The sequence below is a fragment of the Fukomys damarensis genome, unplaced genomic scaffold, assembly GCF_012274545.1.
Source record: "Fukomys damarensis isolate Sample0158 unplaced genomic scaffold, DMR_v1.0_HiC HiC_scaffold_26, whole genome shotgun sequence".
In the NCBI taxonomy this organism is placed as follows: Eukaryota; Metazoa; Chordata; class Mammalia; order Rodentia; family Bathyergidae; genus Fukomys; species Fukomys damarensis.
In genome coordinates, this window is record NW_022900938.1 from 34,101,823 (window position 1) to 34,124,035 (window position 22,213).

Sequence of the window (22,213 nt, forward strand, 5' to 3'; positions counted from 1 at the left end):
TATAGAGAGAGAGAGAGAGAGAGAGAGAGACTTGTATACCTTTTTAATGCTAAGTGACCAGGTTCAATCATAACATACCTTATTAGGCCTGCATTATATTTCTTTACAAAATTATTGGTACATTTTAGATATGCATAATGATAATGTTCATCACAGGAAATTTGTACCTGTACATGATATACTTGCTTCTTTTTTTCCTATTCCCCTCCTCTCCCTTCAGCTCCTCTTTCCCTTCTCAGTGTTGACACCACTGGCATCATTTTGTTTTCTTTCAGATGCACCCTGGCTCTTTTATCAGGAGGCAGAGTACCTTTTTCATACCCATAACTCAGAATGGGCTTCCTTTGAGTTTGTCTGTGGCTGGCTGCGTGGTGAACTTCTCACAATTCATTCTGCACATGAGCAAGAATTCATCCACAGCAAAATAAGAGTGGTACTTTAAACTAATTGACCATGAGAAATTCAGCTTCTCTGTACTGTTTTTAAGTTTGACTTCAGACATTCAGGTTTCAGTAAAAGCCATAGATTTTTGAGAACTGTTCTTCTTGCCATTACAGAGATTAAGAGAACATAATGAGAGATCAGTTAATCTGCTGCTCAGTCTTTTCACTTCTCTTCATCTTTATTAGCAAAAAATGGGTGAATAAAGAGGATTTATTTAGAGCTCTCTGTGGAAAGCCTATTTTAGTACATTTTGCAGACAAGGAAGAAGTTAAATAAAGCACAGCAACTTGGTCACACAGCAACTAAGTGGTGGAATTTGAAAAAGAACCCCCTCCACATGACTCACAAGGTCATTTGAAAACTCTCCAATGTGCTGCCTGTGACGGCCAAAGAACAGAGTCTGAGGCACATACGCACAGAGCCCACATCACACCAAAGTGCTTGCCCCTAAATTCCTGAAGGTGGCTGTCAGCTCAGTCTCAGACATGAACAGCGAAGGGCTCCTTTGATCTTCAAAACAGAGCTTAACCATCCGGTGAACTTTTCTAGTCTCCTCTCTTCTCCTCTCCTGGTGTTTGGTTTTGTTCCCAGTACTGGGATGAATCCAAAGCCTTTGCTATATTTCTGTTTTTTATTTTTTATTGTTTGAAACAGGAGTTAAGATATGAATCTTACTAAGTTGCTAAATTACCCAGGCTGGATATGAATTTGAAATCATCCTGCCCCAGCCTCCCAGAGTACCAAGATTCATAGGTGTGCACCACCATGCCTGGCCTTACCTCCCCTTTTAATTCATCTACTAGTCTTTGGGAGGTAAGAAGGCAGTGGGGATGGAGGAGTTAATAAAACCCATGAATTTAACAGTTTAGAAGTCATAGCCAATGTTATTATCTAATTGAAGACTTTGATCTCAAATTAGACAAACCTTGAAGCGTTTTATATAAAAAAAAGTTACACTACCTATGACTGCATTAATATATAAAATGTCCTATTATAAGAGAGTTGTTGCCTGCAGGTATAGCCCTACTATGCAACAGAAGAAAATGATTGGAGTGTTTAAAATATAGAGATTAAGAAAGAGGAAAGGAAACTAGTAGAACAGAATACCAAAACTGGAGTGGGTCAGACACCAAAAATGTATGTCTGTGGGTCTGGAGGCCGGGTGTCCAAGATTCAGGCACTGGCAGGTTCTGTGTCTGGTAAGGACTTGTTTCCTGGTCCACAGACAGAGTCTTCTCTGTCAGACCACTCACTTTTATGGCACAGTCATCTTACAAATGAAGGAAAAATCAGAATAAGTAGTTATTAAGTACTTTTTAAGTTACATATGTGTTTTATATAGCTACCTTATGAAGAGTAGCAAATAGAAATTGTGAAAAGCAAAAATAACATTTAAAAATCTGAAGCAAATAATTTAACAAAGTATTTTCATCTTAGAAAAAGAGTAAATCAGTGTTTTCCCTCCTACTCTGAACAGACAAAAGGGTATGATTAGAGTGAATTTGAGGTAGGGTTTTCGGTTTTGTAGTTCTTTTTCTTTTTAGCCTTCTTGCTAATCATATTAATGCCAAAAATATAAAAAGTTGTAAGCATTTAACAGTTGTTTGATATGAAGACTTAGGCAGTCTATTTGACTAAAATTTTTATATTGTGCTGTGCAACTTTTGCATTTCAAAATGTAAATGACAGTTTATCATTTTTATATCATTATCTTTTACATTTTATTTCTAAAAACATCTAAAAGAATATATCAAATCCATTAGTCCTCCTCAAAAATCTAGTTTCACTTTTTTTTTTCTTTTTTTCCCAGTACTGGGGATCAAACTCAGGACCACTGAGCTACAACCTCAGCCCTAAAAATCTAGTTTTAAACACTTAAAATAACTCAGTTTTGTCATTTCTTATGGAAACCTTTTAAAAGATGAAAGATTATTTTTCCTTAAGTAGCTTAGTAGGTTAATATATTGACTCTTCTTGGGTTTTTTTTTTTTGCTAAATATTATTCCCAGATGATGCTACCTATAATGGAAATATATATATGACATAATTGATGTTTTAAAATACATTACATTTCTTTTCACAGACATATTCAAAAGGTTTCCATTTTGCTTATACCTAAGCTAACATTTAAAACATTCATCTTTCACATTGGGATTTTCAGACTGTTATCTTCTAGCTTGTCCTGTGAAGTTCTGTGCCATAGCAAAACAGGTTGTGATGTGCTGTGTGGGAGATTACCAGACCATAATTGAGGTGGTAATAAATATACCACTTAAGATGCAGTAGTTATAATTTCTCTGTAAAGGTCCTTAATTGGGACAGTGAACAATCAGGCCATGATTTCCACTGCTGCACACGAGACCTCTTTAGATGGAATGAAACTGTTGTGGTTCTCCCACTGAGTTCACAGTCTCAGTGGACCCATTCCAAAGTCTGACAATGGAAATCTAAATTCAGTACATAAGAACACGTCCATGAAACAACACCTTAGGGATGCAAAATTATAGTTGTTCCATCTTGTGTTATTCTCCAATTGCTGATATGGCAGACAGCCACACTGTTTAAGGAGTAGAAATACCTGTTTGTAAATTAGAATTTTAGCAAATATTAGGTTACATTGTGTGATGAACTGAAATTCATGTGGAAAATTATATATTTAAAAATTTAATCCTGAGTTTTAAAAAAAGAAATGAGGGTGCAAACTTAATTATATAATGTCTTCAAATTAACAGATTTTTAGCTATAAAAATTAAGCTGCATTTCACACACACATAAATACACACATAGCACATACACCATACAATTCACTGATTTAAGACATCTCAGAGAAATCCTTCTACCTCTTCCCCCTTTATAGTTAAACAGGGAATTTCAATTTCCTGGATCATAAGTCCAGTATTACACCTGCTCTAACATGTGTATGTACAGGCGTATACACATTAGTGATTAATAATTGGTGTAAAATATACAAGGAATAATTTTCTAGTTGCTGAATCCTTAAATTCTGCAGCATTCTTTTGTCCTATATTGTGTGTCTATTTGATTTGTAATACACTTTAAAGCTTAGCAATCAAACTAATACCTAAAATTCGAAATCTTTTGTAACTTGAATTGTTTTTCAAATAGATACAATACCTGCAATGGACTTCCATAAATCACTAAGAGAATAAACCACTTATATTTTAGTCAGAAAAAGAATCCATCTTCTGTTTACTTTATATCACTTTTTAAATCCCTCCTGTCGAGTTAGTAATTTTACTTTTCAAGTTGTATGAAACTAAAATTCTTTTCAAAGTTTGATTCTAATTTTCCTTCATAGAGAGGAAGAAATATTTTAGGATAATGAAGTTCCAGGCTTTCTCAAGATGCTAGGCCTTAGTTGCTTTCCCTTAGATAATTGGGTAAAATACTGAAGAGTAGAAAGCCATTAGCAGCAACTCCATTAATCTTAATAGTGAAAAAGGAAAACAAGGGGAATAAATGCTGACATTTTCTTTCTTTCTTTCTTTTTTAAAATAGCTATCAAAGTATGGTACAAATTGGTGGATTGGATATCAAGAAGAAAAAGCCAACGACGAATTTCAGTATGAACCTAGATTAATTTGCATTTGATTTTGTTTGACAAGTTTTATGTACAGGGTGACTGGACTAGATCTTACTGATTAATTTGTTGAATAGCATTCAGACATTACCTTTAACTTATATATTTTTCATTTCTCTTACTAAAAATGTACTTTTAAAGTACACACACATGAAACAATCATCCCAATCTATGTCATAAACACATTTATCACCTCCAAAAGCTTCCTCTCATCCTATTGATTTGCTTATTTTGGTGATAAAACACTTTGAGAAAAAAAATCTACCCACTTGAAAAATGTTTAAGTGCACAACAACACAGTATTTTTAACCGCAGTTACTGTACATGATTATTTTTTCTAAATTTAATTAAATATTAATCCTTCAAGCCATGCCCCAGAAACCCAAGAATGGTGTTGAAAACAGAACATGAGGAAGACCTTAACATTTTAAATTTTTCTACAGTTGGAGTGATGGGTCACCATTAATATACGAGAACTGGGACACAGAAAGAGAAATATCTGTGAATAATCAAAGCCAGAGATGTGGCTTCATTTCTTCCACAACAGGTTATTTTATTTAATCATGCTTTGACTTATAACACAAATTTTTCAGGAGACTTGAACTTTCTCTTTTATTGTATCAGTTCAGTGAAAAGTCTGATTGTTCTTATTTTCTCTTGACTGTGTTCAATTTAATCAGTTTTAAGGCTTATGGGATGGTCATTCCTTCTGTTTATTCTATGTATTCATCTTTATAAAAATAATTTGCATCTGGATAAATCCTTTTTCATGAATCAAAACAGCACCAAAACCAAGACAGTAGAAACTACCAACAAATATATCTGATAAATGCTCTTCTCTCTGAAATCTCAATGTGGAATCGTATTTTTTATCTCTTCCTCATATCCAATTTATAACTGACCAGACCTTGAACTTCTGTGACAACCTTCATTCAATTGAGTATTCTTCTTTTTAATACCCGGCATTAATTGCTGCTTGCTTTGGAAGAACAATTGTCTGCAAATTGAATTTTGGAAGCATATGTATGCTGAAGATTTTTTTATTTTCATCAGTACAGTATTGTTTGAATTGATTGTTCACTCATATGCACCCGCACTCTCTAGCCAATAAAAAATAATGCTATCCCCAGCTCTAGTAGATTCATAAATAATCTGTGCCCCAGGTCAGGAAAGGGAGAAGCACAGAAAGTAATCCTTGGTGGGAGGGCCGCAGCAGAGTTAGGAAAAGAAAACCCAGGGTTAATCCTCTCGCTTTTGCCAGCAGGTGTCACAACAGCCTACAGAAAGGGTTGTTTTGTGAGTCTGGGAGAATACTGCTAATCTGCCTTGAAATAGCATTCCAGCCTCTCCTTCAAAGCCAACATCTTTTTGGCTCATATTTCTAATACTAAAACAACCAAACCTGCCCTTGCAGTTTGCATATGCACTCTGTCCTGTTCTGGAACTGTTGATCTGAATGCCAAAGAAATGTACCCTCAACGCTTACTGTAAAACTATAGTTCATCTATATAAAAGAGAAAAATCAGTTTGCAGGAGGCCAAGGACTTGTGAATATATCTGATTGAGATCATATTTATATGTGAGTCTATTTTATTTGAAGGTCAGTATTGAGAAATGCTACTTTCTTAGAAGTTCCTGCGGCACTTTTTCTAAATTATTACAGTTTGAGTATTTCTTACCCAAAGTACTTGGGACCAGAAGTGTTTGAGATATAAAGCTGTTTGGGATCTGGGAATAATCGCGTAGGTTTCACTGTAATCCCAAAATCTGAAATCTGAAATGTTTTGAAATCTGAAGCTTTTTAAACATTATGTTAGAGTGCAAACGTTTTTATTTTTTTACTTCGTATTTTTAGTTTAGGGATGCTCTACCCATATTTTCTAAAGCATTATAAAGTACAAATGATCATCTATTGTTTTAGAATTTTCTTTCTCTGTATACAGAAGCTGAATATGTAACACAAAAATGGTTACTCTATAAACATTATTTCGTTACCCTAGTAAAGTATTCTTAGAATATAACTGGTTCTGTGATTTCCATTGAAGCATCTGTGTAGTTACTTTTATTTATTTAGCATTTCAAAAACTTTCATTCTTAAATTAGAATCGCTGACTTGGCATCTTGCCCAGTTAGCTCTTGTCACTAGGGAACTCTATAATTAGTAGTTAAGTTTGGTTATGAAAAACGATAGCAGTCATAAAAATAGTAATCAGTACACAATAGCCACATCACTATTGTTTCTAAGTCATGTCTAACCCATTTCTCCTCCAGGACTCTGGGGTAGTGAAGAGTGTTCAGTTTTTATGCCTGGTATTTGTAAGCGTAAAAAGATTTGGGTCATTGAGGCAGAAAAAAATACACCAAAACAACATGGAACATGCCCCAAAGGATGGCTATACTTTAACTATAAGGTAAATTCATTTTCAAAAATTTGCCTTTGTTTCTTTTTTGTAGATACTCGAGTTGGGAAGTAATCAAAAGGTAGGGTAAAAATTATGAGTTATCCACGGGACCTGAAGTATCTTTGTCTGTGTTTTGTGTATCAAGAGATTTGAGAAGTTTTCTATTTAGAAGCAAACCCCTTAGAACAAAAAGGTTTTTTAGAACAAAAAAGTTTTGTGGAAATCAAGCTTACCACTGCCCATTTGCACACTCAGTTTTTATCTATTGGCACGATCATCATTGTGCTGTGTGCTTTATGCGGTGTGACATGTGTGCCTCTCATGGAACATGCCCCAAAGGATGGCTATACTTTAACTATAAGGTAAATTCATTTTCAAAAATTTGCCTTTGTTTCTTTTTTGTAGATACTCGAGTTGGGAAGTAATCAAAAGGTAGGGTAAAAATTATGAGTTATCCACGGGACCTGAAGTATCTTTGTCTGTGTTTTGTGTATCAAGAGATTTGAGAAGTTTTCTATTTAGAAGCAAACCCCTTAGAACAAAAAGGTTTTTTAGAACAAAAAAGTTTTGTGGAAATCAAGCTTACCACTGCCCATTTGCACACTCAGTTTTTATCTATTGGCACGATCATCATTGTGCTGTGTGCTTTATGCGGTGTGACATGTGTGCCTCTGTGTGTGTGTGTGTGTGTGTGTGTGCCTGAGTGTGCAGCCACTGCTCTCAAAGAGCTAAAAACTTCAGAGGACCTAAACTCTATTTGTTTCTTTTGTGTCTTCCCTGCCAAGAAGCAGCAAAACTCCCTGCCTACCTTGAATTGACAAACTAATAACTTAGCTTGGTCAATGTCATCTTAAGCCTCATAAAGCTGATGCTTCCATGCAGGATTGAATTTAAGAAAAGAAAATTGCCAGGGGGCTATTGTAAACCAGATTTATTATTTCTGATACTGCCTTCAGTTAAGGCCTAGACTTTCCCTCTACTCCTTATGTTTGTAATAAAATAATTTTATAGGCCTTAGGTGGAAGTAATTAAAATGCATTCCAAATCATAATTGTTTAACTCTTAGAGAATCAAAAACCCAAACTGTGTTATAATTTTATATACTGATGTGCAATTGCTCTTCAATCATTGGTAGCCTATTTTCAGGCTAAATATTCCATTGCATTGACAGGGCAGTCTCTCCTTTGTGGTCTCTCGTTGTTAACTTGTGAAATGAAGCTGCCTGGATCCTATACATATCTGTTGATCCTCCTCTACACATGTGGAAATAATTCGTAAAATAAACATAAAAGAGAATTTACCATCTTGACCATTTTTAAATACATTCACATAACATTAAGTATATTCACAGTTACTAGCATTAAGTATATTCAGGTTGTGGGGAAAAATCTCCAGATCCTTCTCATCTTGGAGAACTGAAACTCTATACCTACTAAACAATAACTCCCTAGTCTTCCTCCCCACCTGGTCCCTGGCAACGACCATTCTACTTTATGTCTCACTATTTTACATAATTCAAGTAAATCATGCAGTATTTATCATTTTGTGACTAGCTTAGTTTACTTAGCACAATGTCCTCAAGTTTCATCTGTGTTGTAACATATGACAGGATTTCTTTCTTTTTTAACCAAAAATAACATTCCATCATATGTATAAACTATATTTTGTTTATCCATTCACCCATCAATAGACATTTAGGTTCCTCCATCACTTGGCTAACTTTGCTGGGTTATTTCGTGTATATTTCTTATTTTACTGAATTTTTAAAATACATGGAATTACTATTCCCATTTTGTTTGTAAGAAGTCTGATACTAATGAAACTGGGTGATTTTTTTGAGAGTCTAGAGAGAATAAGTGTCAGGCTGAGATCAACTTCATGTTTTCTGACCCTGAATCCAATGTTTTTGTCCCTTTCCTACACTTACCTCTATGCACAACATAGTATTTCCTTAAAAATACTCTCCTCAACTGGGTGTGGTGGGGAATGCCTGTAATCCCAGCACTCTAGGAGGCTAAAGCAGGAAAATCAAGTTGAAGCCTAGCATGGGCAACTTAGTGAGGCCCTCCTTCAAAATAAAAAATTTTAAAAGTCTAGTTATACAGTTACAGAGATCTAGTTATGTAGCAAAGGCCCTGGGTTTAATCCCTAGCAACACACACACACACACACACACACACACACACACAGTTTCTCTCCTCCTTTTTCCTTGGAATTTTAGCACTTTATTCATTCATTCACTTAACTGTGTTAACTATTGGGAATTCAGAAACAACCACAATGCTTTCTCTTTGGGAGAAGAAATTCTAGTACCTCAATCAAGAAAATAACTGCATAATTTAAAACTGTGGTGTATGAAAGATACTTATAAATTTTAACTGTGGTAGAGTGCCTGCCAGACATGAGGCCTTACATTCAAACCTCAGCATCCTCGGTTAAAAGCCCCAAAAGTTATACAATTTTATAAAAGTGTAGAACAGGAGGACAGACCTGATAGAGGTGGTCAGAAGATAAGGCTCATTAAAGTAAAGAGAGCAACATGTTCTAAGGTCCTATGGTGAAGGAGAATATGACATTTATGAAATTAAAGAAAGCACAGAGAACTAGATTAGAGGAAGGTGAGAGATAGAAGTAGACAAGGGTAGTATCGTGTTAATGTTTCTGGTTTTTATTTTAAGAGCAATGGGAAATTCTTGAAGGATTTTAAACTAAAGAGGGACATGAGCAGGATTAATTTTGAAAAGTATCACTCAAGCTGCAGTTCCAAGGATCTACTGGAAAAGGACAAGGGTGAGAAATGTAGCGTTGCAGTTACTGCAAAAGTCCAGGCAAAAGATTAGGAGCTTGATCTAAGGTGATGGTGACAGAAAGCATGGGCAGTGGGAATGGGAAAGCAAAGTGTTCTCTGAGAAAGGCGATGTCGAGGTGATGGAGTAGGAAGAAGGAGACGCTGCTCAGATTTCAGATTTAACTAAATGTATATTAACTGTGCCATTTGATATCAGCAGGAACACTGGGAAAATTCAGATTCAGAGGCAAGATCTTGAATGAGATTTTCAAATGCTGAGCTAGAAATTATTTTGAGATGAAGATAATTTTCTGTTCAAACTTCATTTGGAATATAGTAGGACCTCCTTAATCTACAATAATAATTAGAGATGTATTAAACTCAAATCTAGTTTTGCAAATTAGTAAGAAAATAGACCATTTAAAATTAAGGATGCTATACTTCATCTTGCTGCCTTATTTAATCATTAATGATGCCATTTTGGCATGTGTTAGTAAATAAATATGTTACATTTTTTAAAACAACCAAGTTGTGGTTATGGGAGGCCATGCTTCCACTGTCAGGCTGGTAAATACTGACTGAGGCAAATGTGTGCATAAATGGATGGAGGAGGTGTTTTCTGGAGAGATTTATTGGGCTACCTGAACCAATGAGGTTCATTGGTATTTATGAATGGTTCATTAGTGTGACTATCTGAGCACAAAGTGAATTCACATTAAATGATAAGACTTTCTAATAATTAGTATGTGCCACTCTTTAGAATTTGTAATTAGAAGAAACGGACAAAATGAAAAGAAATAGATAAAAGGATAGTTGTTATAAAATTGAACTCCTTTAAAACCAATTCAGTTTCTATGTGAAGCAAATAAAGCAAAAGGGACAAGAATTATTGAAAATGTATTTCCTCTTTTGGTTGGGAACTCAACTTCAGGCTACATCCAGGTTTCTGGTTTTTAATCCTAAAAGTAGTAGGAGCCTCCTAAAGAATTTAAACTAAAGAATTACATGGTCAGAACTGGGTTTTGAAAGAGATTACCTCAGCCCCGTTGCCATTTGGAGCTGAATGATTCTCCACTATGGGGAAAGAATCTGTCCTGTGTATGGTCTAATATTCAGCAGCATTGCTGGTGCCAAATAGTCCCAGCTGTAACAGTCCAAAATGTCTCCAAGCATTGTCAAAATATACCTGAGAGGCAAAATCACCTGTTTAAAAAACACTGGGCTAAATCTAGAATGCCTGAGAATGTCATTTGACAACCATTTTAGACTCATTTTGTTATGTAAATGTGTCCTCGGGGCCTTCTCTAATGTGATGTGCAAAGAAAAGTAAGACAGTCTCTCTGTTTTTACAAAGTATTTGATGATGGAAAACTGACAAATTTAGAAATTAAAGAATTCAGGGAAGAAAATAATTATTCCAAAGTAAGATAGGGAAGAGTGTTCTCTCTCTCAAGTGTGGGTTTCTGCCTTAACCCACAATTATTCTGTACCTGAGATCTTTTCAGTAACAAGATCTTGGGTTCTGTTTTATCAATGACTGGGGTTAGCTATGCTTATCACACTGAGAACTGAGCACGAGAGGCAAATTCAGATGGAAATTCCTTTGCCTAAAAGCTCTCCTAACTTCCATGGCACACTGCCTTGTCTGCTTATCTGCTTCTTTGATTTCTCCCTCTTGCCTGATTCCATCTGATCCCACCAAAGTATTTCAGTTTCATTGAGCCTTACAGATGAGGAGAAAGCTTATCATCCATCCTGTCAGTCTTGCCTAGTATGTACCATTTCATTTCTCTTCTCATCCCATAATAAAAAACCTTAAACCATGATCCTCACAGTAACAATGGACTCTTATTGCCCAGCCCCACAAACTTTCCTTTCGTGTTCCATTTAATATTGATGGGGACCTTCCCTTTTGTTTATCCTCCTGTTTTTCCTTTGTTGTCTTGCCCTTGCTGCTTCTCCTCTCATTGGGCTTTTTACATTTTTTCCTGGATTTTCCCAATTGACTTATTCACTAAATGGCTGATCAAGAGGATTGAGTGAGTTTAAGTAGATGACATGTCTTGATTTCTCAGTATTCCTCTCTCACATAAGGTGAGCAAGTATGTTTGTAAATAAACTGGTCATTGTCACTCCCAGATTTCTTTTGAGATTAAATCTGCCATGCAAACTTTGCATGCTGGCTGGCTCCCTTTTATGAACAGAACTATTTTCCACTGAGCAGAATAATATCCTGCACAACAAAACATATCCTTATTTCTGCTCTGCCTGGCAAATTTAGACAAGCCATTGATGTACCCTGAATGCTCTCCTTTTTGTGTCACTCTAATGCCTCAGTAGCAGCTGGAAGAAAAATGAGGTTTTTTTGTCCAAGAAAATTATGAGAATTTTCAAGTCTGATCTTCAGTGTCTCTGAGAAATCTTTAATTCTTTTTAAAAAAATACTGAAATTAAAATTGTTTTGATATTTTTTGATAGTGCCTATTAGTGATGGTCCCCAAAGACCCAACCAACCTAAAAAACTGGACAGGAGCTCTGGATTTCTGCACTGCAAAAGGTGGGACTCTAGTGGCCATCGAAAGTGAAGTGGAACAAGGTAGAGTACTCAATGTTCAATTGGGGCAAAATAACTGTTTTATTCAAGTAGTAATTAAAGTATTCCAAAAATAATAACATTTCCAAATCAACATTTAAAATACTGTATTGTTGATGACACATACTTTTTCAGTTTGACTCATAAGGTTTTATGTCATAACATCATAAAAGTCAGTATACTGCATTGCTTTATAAATTGCCGAGTTTTAGAGATTTTGATTTTACCAGTAGTAGGAAAGAATAAAGACTTATTTATGATTTCTATTTCAAAATGACTAAAATAATTCCAAGTATAATCTACTATAATTGCATGGAATAGTTGTTAGATCCCTTTATATTAACCTACACACTTGTATTTGATATTTAGGCAATTATGTACTTTAGTTTAATTATAGTTGATAAATCCTCTAATTTAAAAAACATTGAATGAGCACTGAAAATAGTTTTGTTAATGATAAGATGGGATCTCAGGTTATCAAGCTAATTTCTATCAATTTAAACTAAAACAAAAGTGAAAGAAACTGCATTACCTTAATAAGGACAAAGTAACAAATTCTATAATTGATTCCTAATTAAGTTTAGCTATCATTTAAATATTATCAAAGCTCTAAAGAGGATTAGATGATTACCCAAATGGTTTATTTAGCATTAAATTAGATAATGTATTCCTATTTTTCAGCTTTCATTACTATGAATCTTTTTGGCCAGACCACTAATGTGTGGATAGGGTTACGAAATGATGATTATGAAAAATGGCTAAATGGAAAGCCTGTGGCTTATTCTAACTGGTCTCCATTTGATATAATGAATGTAAGTTTTAAGATTGTTTTAAAAATTATTTTAACAAGAGATCATATTCAACACCTGTTTAGTAAAGCTTTTTTCTTTCAAATATCTATATGTATAAATTTATTTTAGTTTATTAATTTATCAATTTTAATTATATAATTTCAGGTATAAATATATTAATTAATCACAAAAATTTATTGCAGGTTATGAAGTGGCTTATGAATAAATTTACTAAGTACAGATAGAGTAGTGTTTGATTTTTACAATTGTATTCTAAATTAAAATTTCAATACTATAATCATGTTGTATGTTACCATATTTTTATGACATATTTGTTATTTTAAAGATTCCAAATCATAATAACACCGAAGTTCAAAAACACATTCCTCTCTGTGTCTTGCTGTCAAGTAATCCTAATTTTCATTTCACTGGAAAATGGTATTTTGAAGACTGTGGAAAAGAAGCCTATGGATTTGTTTGTGAAAAAATGCAGGGTAAGAATTAATTAGATTTTTATTCCTTTTGTTTTCTTGCCCCTTCCTATCTTCCATATTTGCTTTACATAACTATACAGCAAACAGTTCCACAGCTGACACTCTGATGTACTTGTTCTTTGTCTTTACATATATTTAGTCATTTAATCCCCACTACCCTTAGACTATGTCCTTAGTTGTGTTCTAAAGACTGCTGAGGCCACTTGACTAATAGCCAAGTGTGTGTATCCACTTTAGGCCCGCTTTGTTTTACTGCTTTGTTCTAGGATTATATGTCTGTATTAGTCCATTTCCTGATACTATAATGCAGGTAACAGGCTACCTTATAAAGAAAAGAACTTCATGATTCTGGTCCAAAATCAACATCCAAGATCTACATCTGGTGATAGATTTCTTGCGGGCAGATTCCCAAGGTGGTACAGGACATCACATGGTGAGAGTTAGGGAGACCAAGTGTATCCTCTCTCTTCGCCTACAAAGCCACCAGATCAGTCACAGAGGCTCCACCCAAAAGACTTTGTGTAGTCCTAGTCACCTCCCAAATGTCCTCCCTCTGAGCTTCATATTCAGATTGTTTCTACCCACTTACTACCTCATAATGGAGGTTAAATTTCAAAAATTAGCCCTTTGGGGAATGCATTCAAGCTATATCTAAGCCACAGCAAAGTCTATTCAAGCAAATGTTTAAGTGATGGGCTGGCTCAATGGTTCCACCGCCTGCCTTGCAAGCACAAGGACCTGAGTTCAATCCCTGATACCAAAAAAAAAAATTTTTTTTTACATGTTACCAAGAAAATTTTTGAAAAGAATCAAGAAGATGACTGACATATACTGCTTTCTCAGAACATTAAATACCGTCTCTGTGGCTAAATAGGACATGCAGTATGCTTCTGGAACCAAAGGGCAGAACCCCCAGTGATTTTGGTGTGAAATGGAAAGCTGTATGTACTCATCAGTTTAAGATGCATGGTGGCTCGTAGCTATGTAGGTCCCTGCCCATGTTCAATAGGCAAAGCAGTACATCATGGCAGGAGCACATCGAAAGCAAAGCCACTTGTCTTGTGACCAGTAAATACAAAGGAAGGAAGAAGAAGAGACTAAGGTCCTGCAGTTCCTTTCAAGGGCACAACATCAGTGACATAGAAACCTCTCAGGCGGCCTCACTCTTAAAAAGTCCTCCACCTCCCAGTAGAGCCTTGAACATGTGGGCCTAGGAGACATTTAAGATTTGAACACTGTTACAAATAGCCAATGGGGTCAACAAGTAGTATGATTGAATTGTGAGTGACCTTGAGACATAAAAATAAAACCTACAGATCTTGCTTTCACTGAGTACCAGGTGTCTTACCACATCACTCCAGGAGGGCACATTTGAGTCTCGGGCTGTGTGGAGCTCTGGAAAGCCTAGCAGATGGTTGCTTACTTGGAGTATGAATTCCACTTCTTTTTAAGTGTCACCCCATCCTCAGAAAAGCAGTTCCAGGAATGCTCCATTTCTGGTTCTTCTTATCACTTAAGCATAGTCGTTAGAAACTGAAAGAAGATACTAAATCTGTCATAGCAAGAGTAATAGAAGAGGGGAGGAGCCTTGAAGGAAAAGAAAATATCAGTAGTATACCATGTACTTGCACTCTTATGATATACTTGGCACTGTACCTTTGGCATACAAGCATTATGCCATAAAAATCCTCAAGACAATCAAATAGGTAGAAGTCTTCCCATTTTATAGATGAAGAACTAGAGGCTTTAAAAAATAACACACTTAAGGTTTATCGATTAAATATGAAGATTCTCTTCTGCTATGGTGCAAGTGATCTGTTCTTACCCTCTGATCACTTTCTTTCTCTGGCATTTTGAGGACTAACAATATAGATGTTGTTTTGGAGATCACTGACCCTGAAGCAACACCCCTCAAAGGTTCCCACCACACCCCTGTAAATAAACTTTGGTCAACTCACTTATTATCTATGAACCTTAATTTTCAGCATCTATCAAATGAGGAGATAACTATTTCAAACACTGTGTGCATGTATAATGCCCAATATGTTTCCTGATATATGTTGAACAGATGATAATTTGTGATCACAAATTATTATAATGAAAAGTTTTACTCAACAAATTCTTGTAAATTCCAATGAATAATTAAGTTCTACTCCTTTGTTTGCCACGTAAGTGTGTGCTCACATTGAGTTTGACCTACAAGTGTTTATCTGACTAAAAGATGAAAAAGATATGAATAAAAAGAAAAAAGCAAAGTCAAGATCCATCCCCACTAGGTATTTGTTTTGGTTTGGTTTGGTTTGGTTTGAACTTGGGTCTTTGCACTTGATGAGGCAGGCAGTAAAACCACTGAGCTAAATCCCCAGCCAAATCCTTACTAGTTTAGAACTTCATTTTTCAAAGATCTTTCTTTTTTTCAGGGCAATGAGCAACAAAATCACAGTACCGAAAATCACTTATGTGTTAATGTCATTTGATGGAATTAATCACATAAGGAGAAGTATAACTCAGGGAGGAAAACAGTCAAATTAGTATTTGTATCACATGTACAAAGAACTACATTTATTTTTCTTTTTAGTGGGACTGGAGATTTTTAATGGTACCCAAGATCTTCTCACAAAGCCACATCCCCAGCCCTTTTGTTTGTTTATTTATTTGTTTGTTTGTTTATTTATATTTTGAGACAGAGTCTTACTAAGTCACTAAGTTTGCTGCTCTGGGCTTGAACTTGCAATCCTTCTGCCCAGAATGCTGGGGTTACAGGCATGCACAACCACACCCCACTGAATTTCAATTACTTTAATTTTTCTAATTTAATTTACTAATTTTAAAATACTTTCTTATTATACTGATTTAGTATAAATAACCACAGACTGGGTACATAGACTGGCAAACAAACTTCTAGCAAAGAGAAAACTGACAAAAGCACAATCCATCACGTTAGTTGGTAAATAGAATAATTTCATTCTGATTTTGCGATATGTGCTACTGCTCTATGGAGATAGCAGTCTCAGATAAAAGTCAGTTTCCCACTTGGCCACTTTTACTGGAGAAGAGTGTGGCCAGAGTAAGAGGAGAGAGCAAGAAGCACCATTTCATGAGTGTCCCCCTGTCCCAGGTACAACAGTATATATCCTATGGGCTTATCTCAGTGAATACCAACCACACCTCTCAAGGCAGACTGTATTAATTTCTTATAGAACAGAAATTTGAGTTTAGGGAAATTAATTTGCCCAAGATTATTTCAGCTATTTGGGGACAGAGAAAGGATTAAGTCCTTTTTTCCATTTCTTTCTTTCACTTTGGCCATATCCACACTTCACCTTGCTCCTTTGCAGTGATTTCAAATGTAATAAAACCAACACAGAGAGAGGAATTCAAGTCACTTTAGATCAAGTAGTAAAGAAACTTAACTTTGTTTTCATATTTCAGCTTTTCTAAACTCAGCCTATCCCAGTACATAACATAATACCTAACAAAAGGCAAGTGCACATAGTGAAGAGGAAACACCTGTAGGTCAGACATAAGCTTGTCTTTCACCTGATCACAGTTGCTCATGAACAAGTGAGCCCCGCTGATCACGTGCTGGAAAAACCTTGCCTCTTGATTTATAAATGTGGACTCTGATAGCAATTGTTTATAGCAAATGTGTGTGTTTGTAGTATTTATTAACTTGAGTTATATTCTTCTTAGAACTTATACATTAACCATGGTAATAATAATCATACAGCGTCAGAAGTTGTAATCAAGTGTTTTATCTGAGAACATGTACTTGTAAAATTGCAATCTATGACTATATTTGTTAATGCTCTCATAAAATATGGGTTCTGTCAGAGCCATGTGATAGGCAAAGTGCAGCTTCTAGAGTGAAACCTGATTAAAGAGATTAGCAGCAGCTCTACCAAAAAGTGGTTGGCTTGGCATCGAGTGGTCAGAAATGGAAAATCTAGAAATGATTCAGTCCATGTTTATAGTTTTAAAGAAACCCATTTATTAAATTCCCTAAGTGTTCTCATCTTTGGCATGGTATACACATTCAAATAATGTTCTCATTTCAACATAGTTAATTCTGGAAGAAACACTCTCTGATCAATATGGAACATGATCAGAGGGATCCATAAATTTTGTTTCTTCTCAGATGCTACAAATGATTTGGTTGCTGTTCTTGTTCTAGATACTTCTGGACCCCGTGTAAATGCATCAGATATGTATCCTATCCCCAACACCTTAGAATATGGAAACAGAATCTACAAAATAATTAATGCAAATATGACTTGGCATGCAGCAATAAAAACCTGCCTGATGCATGGAGCAGAACTTGTGAGCATTGCGGACCAGTATCATCAGTCCTTCCTCACTGTTGTCCTCAACCGGCTAGGCCAAGCCCACTGGATTGGACTGTTCACCACTAATGTAGGTGTCCTAAGTCCTTTGGAACATCTTTGCATAATTGGCTTTCACATCTACCAACTTAGTAACAAGATGTAGCCATAGAAATTCACACAGAAAATAATTTCCTAATAAGTAATAATAGCAAATATAAGGTTTAAATAGTTGGTTTACACAAAAACTGCTAACTGACCTTAGGAGCAGCCTATGACTGACTACAAGAGTGTCCATCTTTTTAGGATAAACATTGACTTGCTTAACTTTTAGACTTCATGGCCCTCTAAAATTCTCTGACCATTTCCAAGCATCCTGAATCCTGCTATGTGTATGCTCTGGAACACATCTTTAACTCAAGCACTGCTTTGGGGTAATTTGTTACACATCAGGGATCCCCAAGAAAAATGATTCATGCTTCTTGCCTAGAAATTTGATTGTTAATTAATTCAGTACCTCTTGAAATTTAACATGTGGGGTTTGAGTTTTGTTTTTTTCCTCTAGTAGTGGGATTTGGAGGATAAGAATTTTTTTGTTTTGTTTTCTGATGTTTTTAAATAAAAATATTACACAAAGTAGTGAAAAGTAAACTCCATTCTATTCTACCCCTAGTTCTACTCACCTATGTTATTCTAAGCAGTTTCTTTGTGCCATCTAGATTATCTGTGTATCCACATTATCCACATGTAATAGAGGAATATATACACTGTGTTTTAAACACAAATGAGACCATACTACGTATGTGCTCCTTAAACTTGCTTTTCTATTTAATGTGCCTTCTGTAATTTTCCTCTGGAGCACATAAAAATCTTAGACATTTTCTGGAACAGCAGGATATATGGATATACTGTGCTATGATTTATTAAAGCAGTCCCCTCTGAACGTGTATCTGCACAACAAATAGTATTGTGCATGTAGGATAAATTTCCAGAAGTGAAATTGCTAAGCACACTTAACTTGTAACAAGTACTGCCAAATCATCCTCCAGGAGTTTGTACCAATTTACACACCATATAATAACATCTAGTTTGGGGATTTTGTTTTTTTGTTTTTGAGACAAGCTCTCACTATGCAGTTTAGCTGGCCTTGAACTCACTATGTAGCCCAAACTGGCCTCAAACTTATAACAATGCTCCTGCCTCAGCCTCCCAAATGCTAGAATTACAATTGTGAACCACCATACTTGTCATTATAGCTAGGATTTTTCAATTTTTACTAACACACAGTATTATCAAAGTGTTAATCTTTGCCAGTGGGACTGATGAAAGAATGGTATTATATGGTTTTTATTGTATTTTTGTATCAAAGAATTTTTAAATTTATGCATTTATTTTGCTGTATGATCTCTGGATTTTGTATGATTTAGAGTTTCCATGCACCAAATATATAAAACATTTTAGCTAAATTTCCTTTTATACTTTCATGTTTTCAATTTTATGTTTGAATCTTTGATCAGTCTGGAGTTTATTTTGGTGTAAAGAAACAAGGTTTTGATCCTACTTCCCTCTGATTGCTTACTAAGATATTGTGGTGGCAAGAAGCCAAGGATTCCTAAAAACCAAAAAATATGTTATTTATGGAAGATATTCCTTTTGTCAAGCTGAATTCATAAGCTGTCTTATAAAAAAAAGTGTGGAAATAGAAATCATTGTGGGATGCTTAGACAGCACTGGGTAATGTTCCCAGCAGTCTTGCCCAGAAAATGATGACTCAATTTCCCTCCACAGAATGGTCGTAATTTTGACTGGTCAGATGGCACCAAATCCGCTTTCACTTTTTGGAAAGATGAGGAGCCATCTTTCTTTGGTGACTGTGTTTTTGCTGACACGAATGGACGATGGCATAACACAGCTTGCGAGTCATTTCTGCAGGGTGCCATTTGTCGTGTGCCCAGTGGTAGGTACAACTCAAAAATATGTGCTGTGCACCTATTGTGTGCAAGGGTGTGTTGAGCAGTGGGTATGGGCAGAGCAGCAAGAAGTCTCTGTGCTCACGACGTCTCTGGTCTGGTCAGTGATGTAAAGGCAAATAACTGTTTCACCAAGCATGGCTTTCAAATGAGATGAGAGAGATCGCAAGTGTTGTGGGAGTTCTCAAGGAAAGAATGCATCACATCCATTTGGGGAAACACAGAAAGGTTATTTGAAGGATATGACAGCGCAGATGGGCTTTCAAAGAGTGGGATGTCAATAAGCCATATTAGAATACGGTGAAGCATTCTTAGGAGAAAAGCTGGGACAAAGGCAGCGGGATGGCAGGGCTGGGAGTGTGTGAGGCAGAGCTGGTGTTTGCCTGTATCACAGGTTACCGGTAAGTGACAGAAGAAAAATCAAACTAGAAACAATCAGGAGCATGCGTGGAGGACTGTGACTGAGGGTTTCATTAGTTGAGAATCAAGATCAACTATGCATATAAGAATATATGATATGCATTAACTGTATTCCTAATACACTACGAAGCCTGCTCTTCCTTTTTTTTTTTTTCCTCATTGAGTTTATTGGTGCATTTTAGGTATACAGTACAGTTACATTCATCATTGGGATCCTGTACCTTTACATGACAGGTCTTGGTTCTCATTTTTTTCCCTTGTCTCTGTCCTCCCTTCACCCCTCCTCCCCTCCCCCTTTACAAACACTTCATTTCCATTTTTTCATTTTCCCATATTTTCCCCTTATTAGCTTTCCCCTACCCTTCCCACCTTCCCTATACCTTTAGCCCCTTTCTTCCCATTTCACAATGTCAGTAATCTTATTAGGATCTTATGTATTATTACAGTTTATTCACACCAGAGAAACTATTCGGTATTTACCCATGTGTGACTTATTTATTCACTTAGGAGTATATACTCAATATGTATCCATTTTCCTATGTGCTCTTCCTTTTTGAAAACAATAAACTCAGTGAGAGCTTGGGAAGTCTCAGGTGCTAATGCGTTTAAGCTTCTAAAATTGCAAAAATGGTATCACTGTTAGCTCCCTTTGTAAAGAAACCAACATGTAGGGTAACTGTGCCAGCAGCCACATAACCGGGAAGCAGTGGAGCCATGATGGTAGGTCTCAGGGTGGATGTGTCTGGCTGCCTTGCTTGCTCTCTGATGTAAAGTTCCCTCAACTTTCCTTTATTTTATGGTATGATATTTCAATACATTATTTTCTCACATAGGTTTATTAGTAAGGATTTTTAAAAGTCTGTGATACTCAGCACTGCATGGAATGTATTTTGTACATTTGGAAATCCCTTTTGCCAATATTGTTTCATGGCCACTGTTTCCAAGAACTATATTTTCCACATGTCCCAACCTTGTAAACATAGCCCAGTCAGACCCATCAGAACTCAAACTAAGCCCACAAAACTCTGTATCAATATGCCCTGCTATGTTTAGGCAAGGATTAGCTCTGCCAGAAATGCTAAAAACTGGCTCAAGTCTTGTAATCATTTACATTGAATCTGACCTTTCAGAATATTACCATGAAAATCTTACTACATGTATTTATCTTGGTCTTTCATAGAATGTAATGAAATATTTATTTCAATAAATGAACTCCACCTTCACCCTGAAATCCTAACTGGTTTTTCTTCTTAGAGAGAAAACTATTTGAATACCCATTGTTGTGCTCAGAAACATCTATTCCCTGGATAAAATTTAAGAGTAATTGCTACAGTTTTTCTACAGTCCTCAACACTACCAGTTTTGAGGCTGCTCATGAATTTTGCAAAAAGGAAGGTAATTCTTTTGCAATGGTAAAATGCTTTCATGTGCTCCTTCTTGACATTTCAGTAAGCAATGTAGCTTCATCATTTGTCTGATTAGTTAGTGACATTAAGAGTAACCTCCCCCAAAAAAACCCTACTAAAATTCATACTGTTGAGTTTGTTTGATGAGCAGCTCATATATACACCTCAACGTCCAGTGCAGAATTTGAAAACATAAAATTATTTCTCAGCATACTTCACTTTCCCAAGAAAAAATTCCTGTTGAATGCACTTGCATTATGAATTTTTAATCTTCTCTAAAATTCATACTGCTTTATTTTCTTAAGCACAAGCTTGTATATTTTAAGAAATGTGGTTTACCTTAAAGTTTTAACCAAAAGTCACTTATTAATGATGGAAATTTTGGGCTGGGCATGTATCTTACTGGTAGACCACAGACCTAGCCTGTTGACCCCCAGAGTCTAGGACGTGTGCACACACACACACCATATTGAATAGTGTAAACTTTTACTTTTAAAAGCCTCTGCTCTACAAGTAATGGTATAGGAAACATTTTTTTTTAATTATGTGTGAGCACAAATACTTGTTCATTTGCTGTTTTTATCTTTTGTAGGATCTAATCTGTTAACAATCAAGGATGAAGCTGAAAATTCATTCCTGCTGGAAGAGCTTTCAGCTTTTGGTTCTTCTGTCCAGATGGTTTGGTTGAATGCTCGAATTGATAGTAACAGTAAGTGATTTGGGTGAAGATGAGGAGAGGGCATAAATAAATATGTGGCATCTGTGAGCCAGAAAATTCTCCTTGTACACATTTTCTGGTGGGGGGGAATAACCTGAATCTTAAAGCCATTTTTCCAAAAACAACATTGTTATCCTCTTTATGTCCTTTTTATCCTCTGAAATAACCTCAGAATAACAGACATCAAAACAAACAAGCAACAGGTTTAGCTTTATACTTACTGTGATGATGCTGGTGGAACTCTGGGTTCACAGACTCCCACCG

General features: G+C 35.8%; 1 protein-coding gene across 3 annotated transcripts in view; it reads left to right on the plus strand.

The window, feature by feature from the left end:
* The window catches only part of Pla2r1 (phospholipase A2 receptor 1), a 116,476-nt gene that overhangs the window by 89,860 nt on the left and 4,403 nt on the right, over positions 1-22,213 (plus strand). For 2 of the 3 annotated variants that reach the window (XM_010606814.3, XM_010606816.3), the window contains exons 17-27: positions 276-433; positions 3,964-4,028; positions 4,489-4,592; positions 6,317-6,456; positions 11,714-11,831; positions 12,510-12,640; positions 12,966-13,113; positions 17,288-17,526; positions 19,224-19,392; positions 21,080-21,220; positions 21,824-21,940. In XM_010606814.3, coding sequence (XP_010605116.1) covers positions 276-433; positions 3,964-4,028; positions 4,489-4,592; positions 6,317-6,456; positions 11,714-11,831; positions 12,510-12,640; positions 12,966-13,113; positions 17,288-17,526; positions 19,224-19,392; positions 21,080-21,220; positions 21,824-21,940 — 1,530 coding nt within the window. The remainder of the gene's footprint in view (positions 1-275; positions 434-3,963; positions 4,029-4,488; positions 4,593-6,316; positions 6,457-11,713; positions 11,832-12,509; positions 12,641-12,965; positions 13,114-17,287; positions 17,527-19,223; positions 19,393-21,079; positions 21,221-21,823; positions 21,941-22,213) is intronic. The other variant, XM_010606815.3, reaches the window with a different exon arrangement.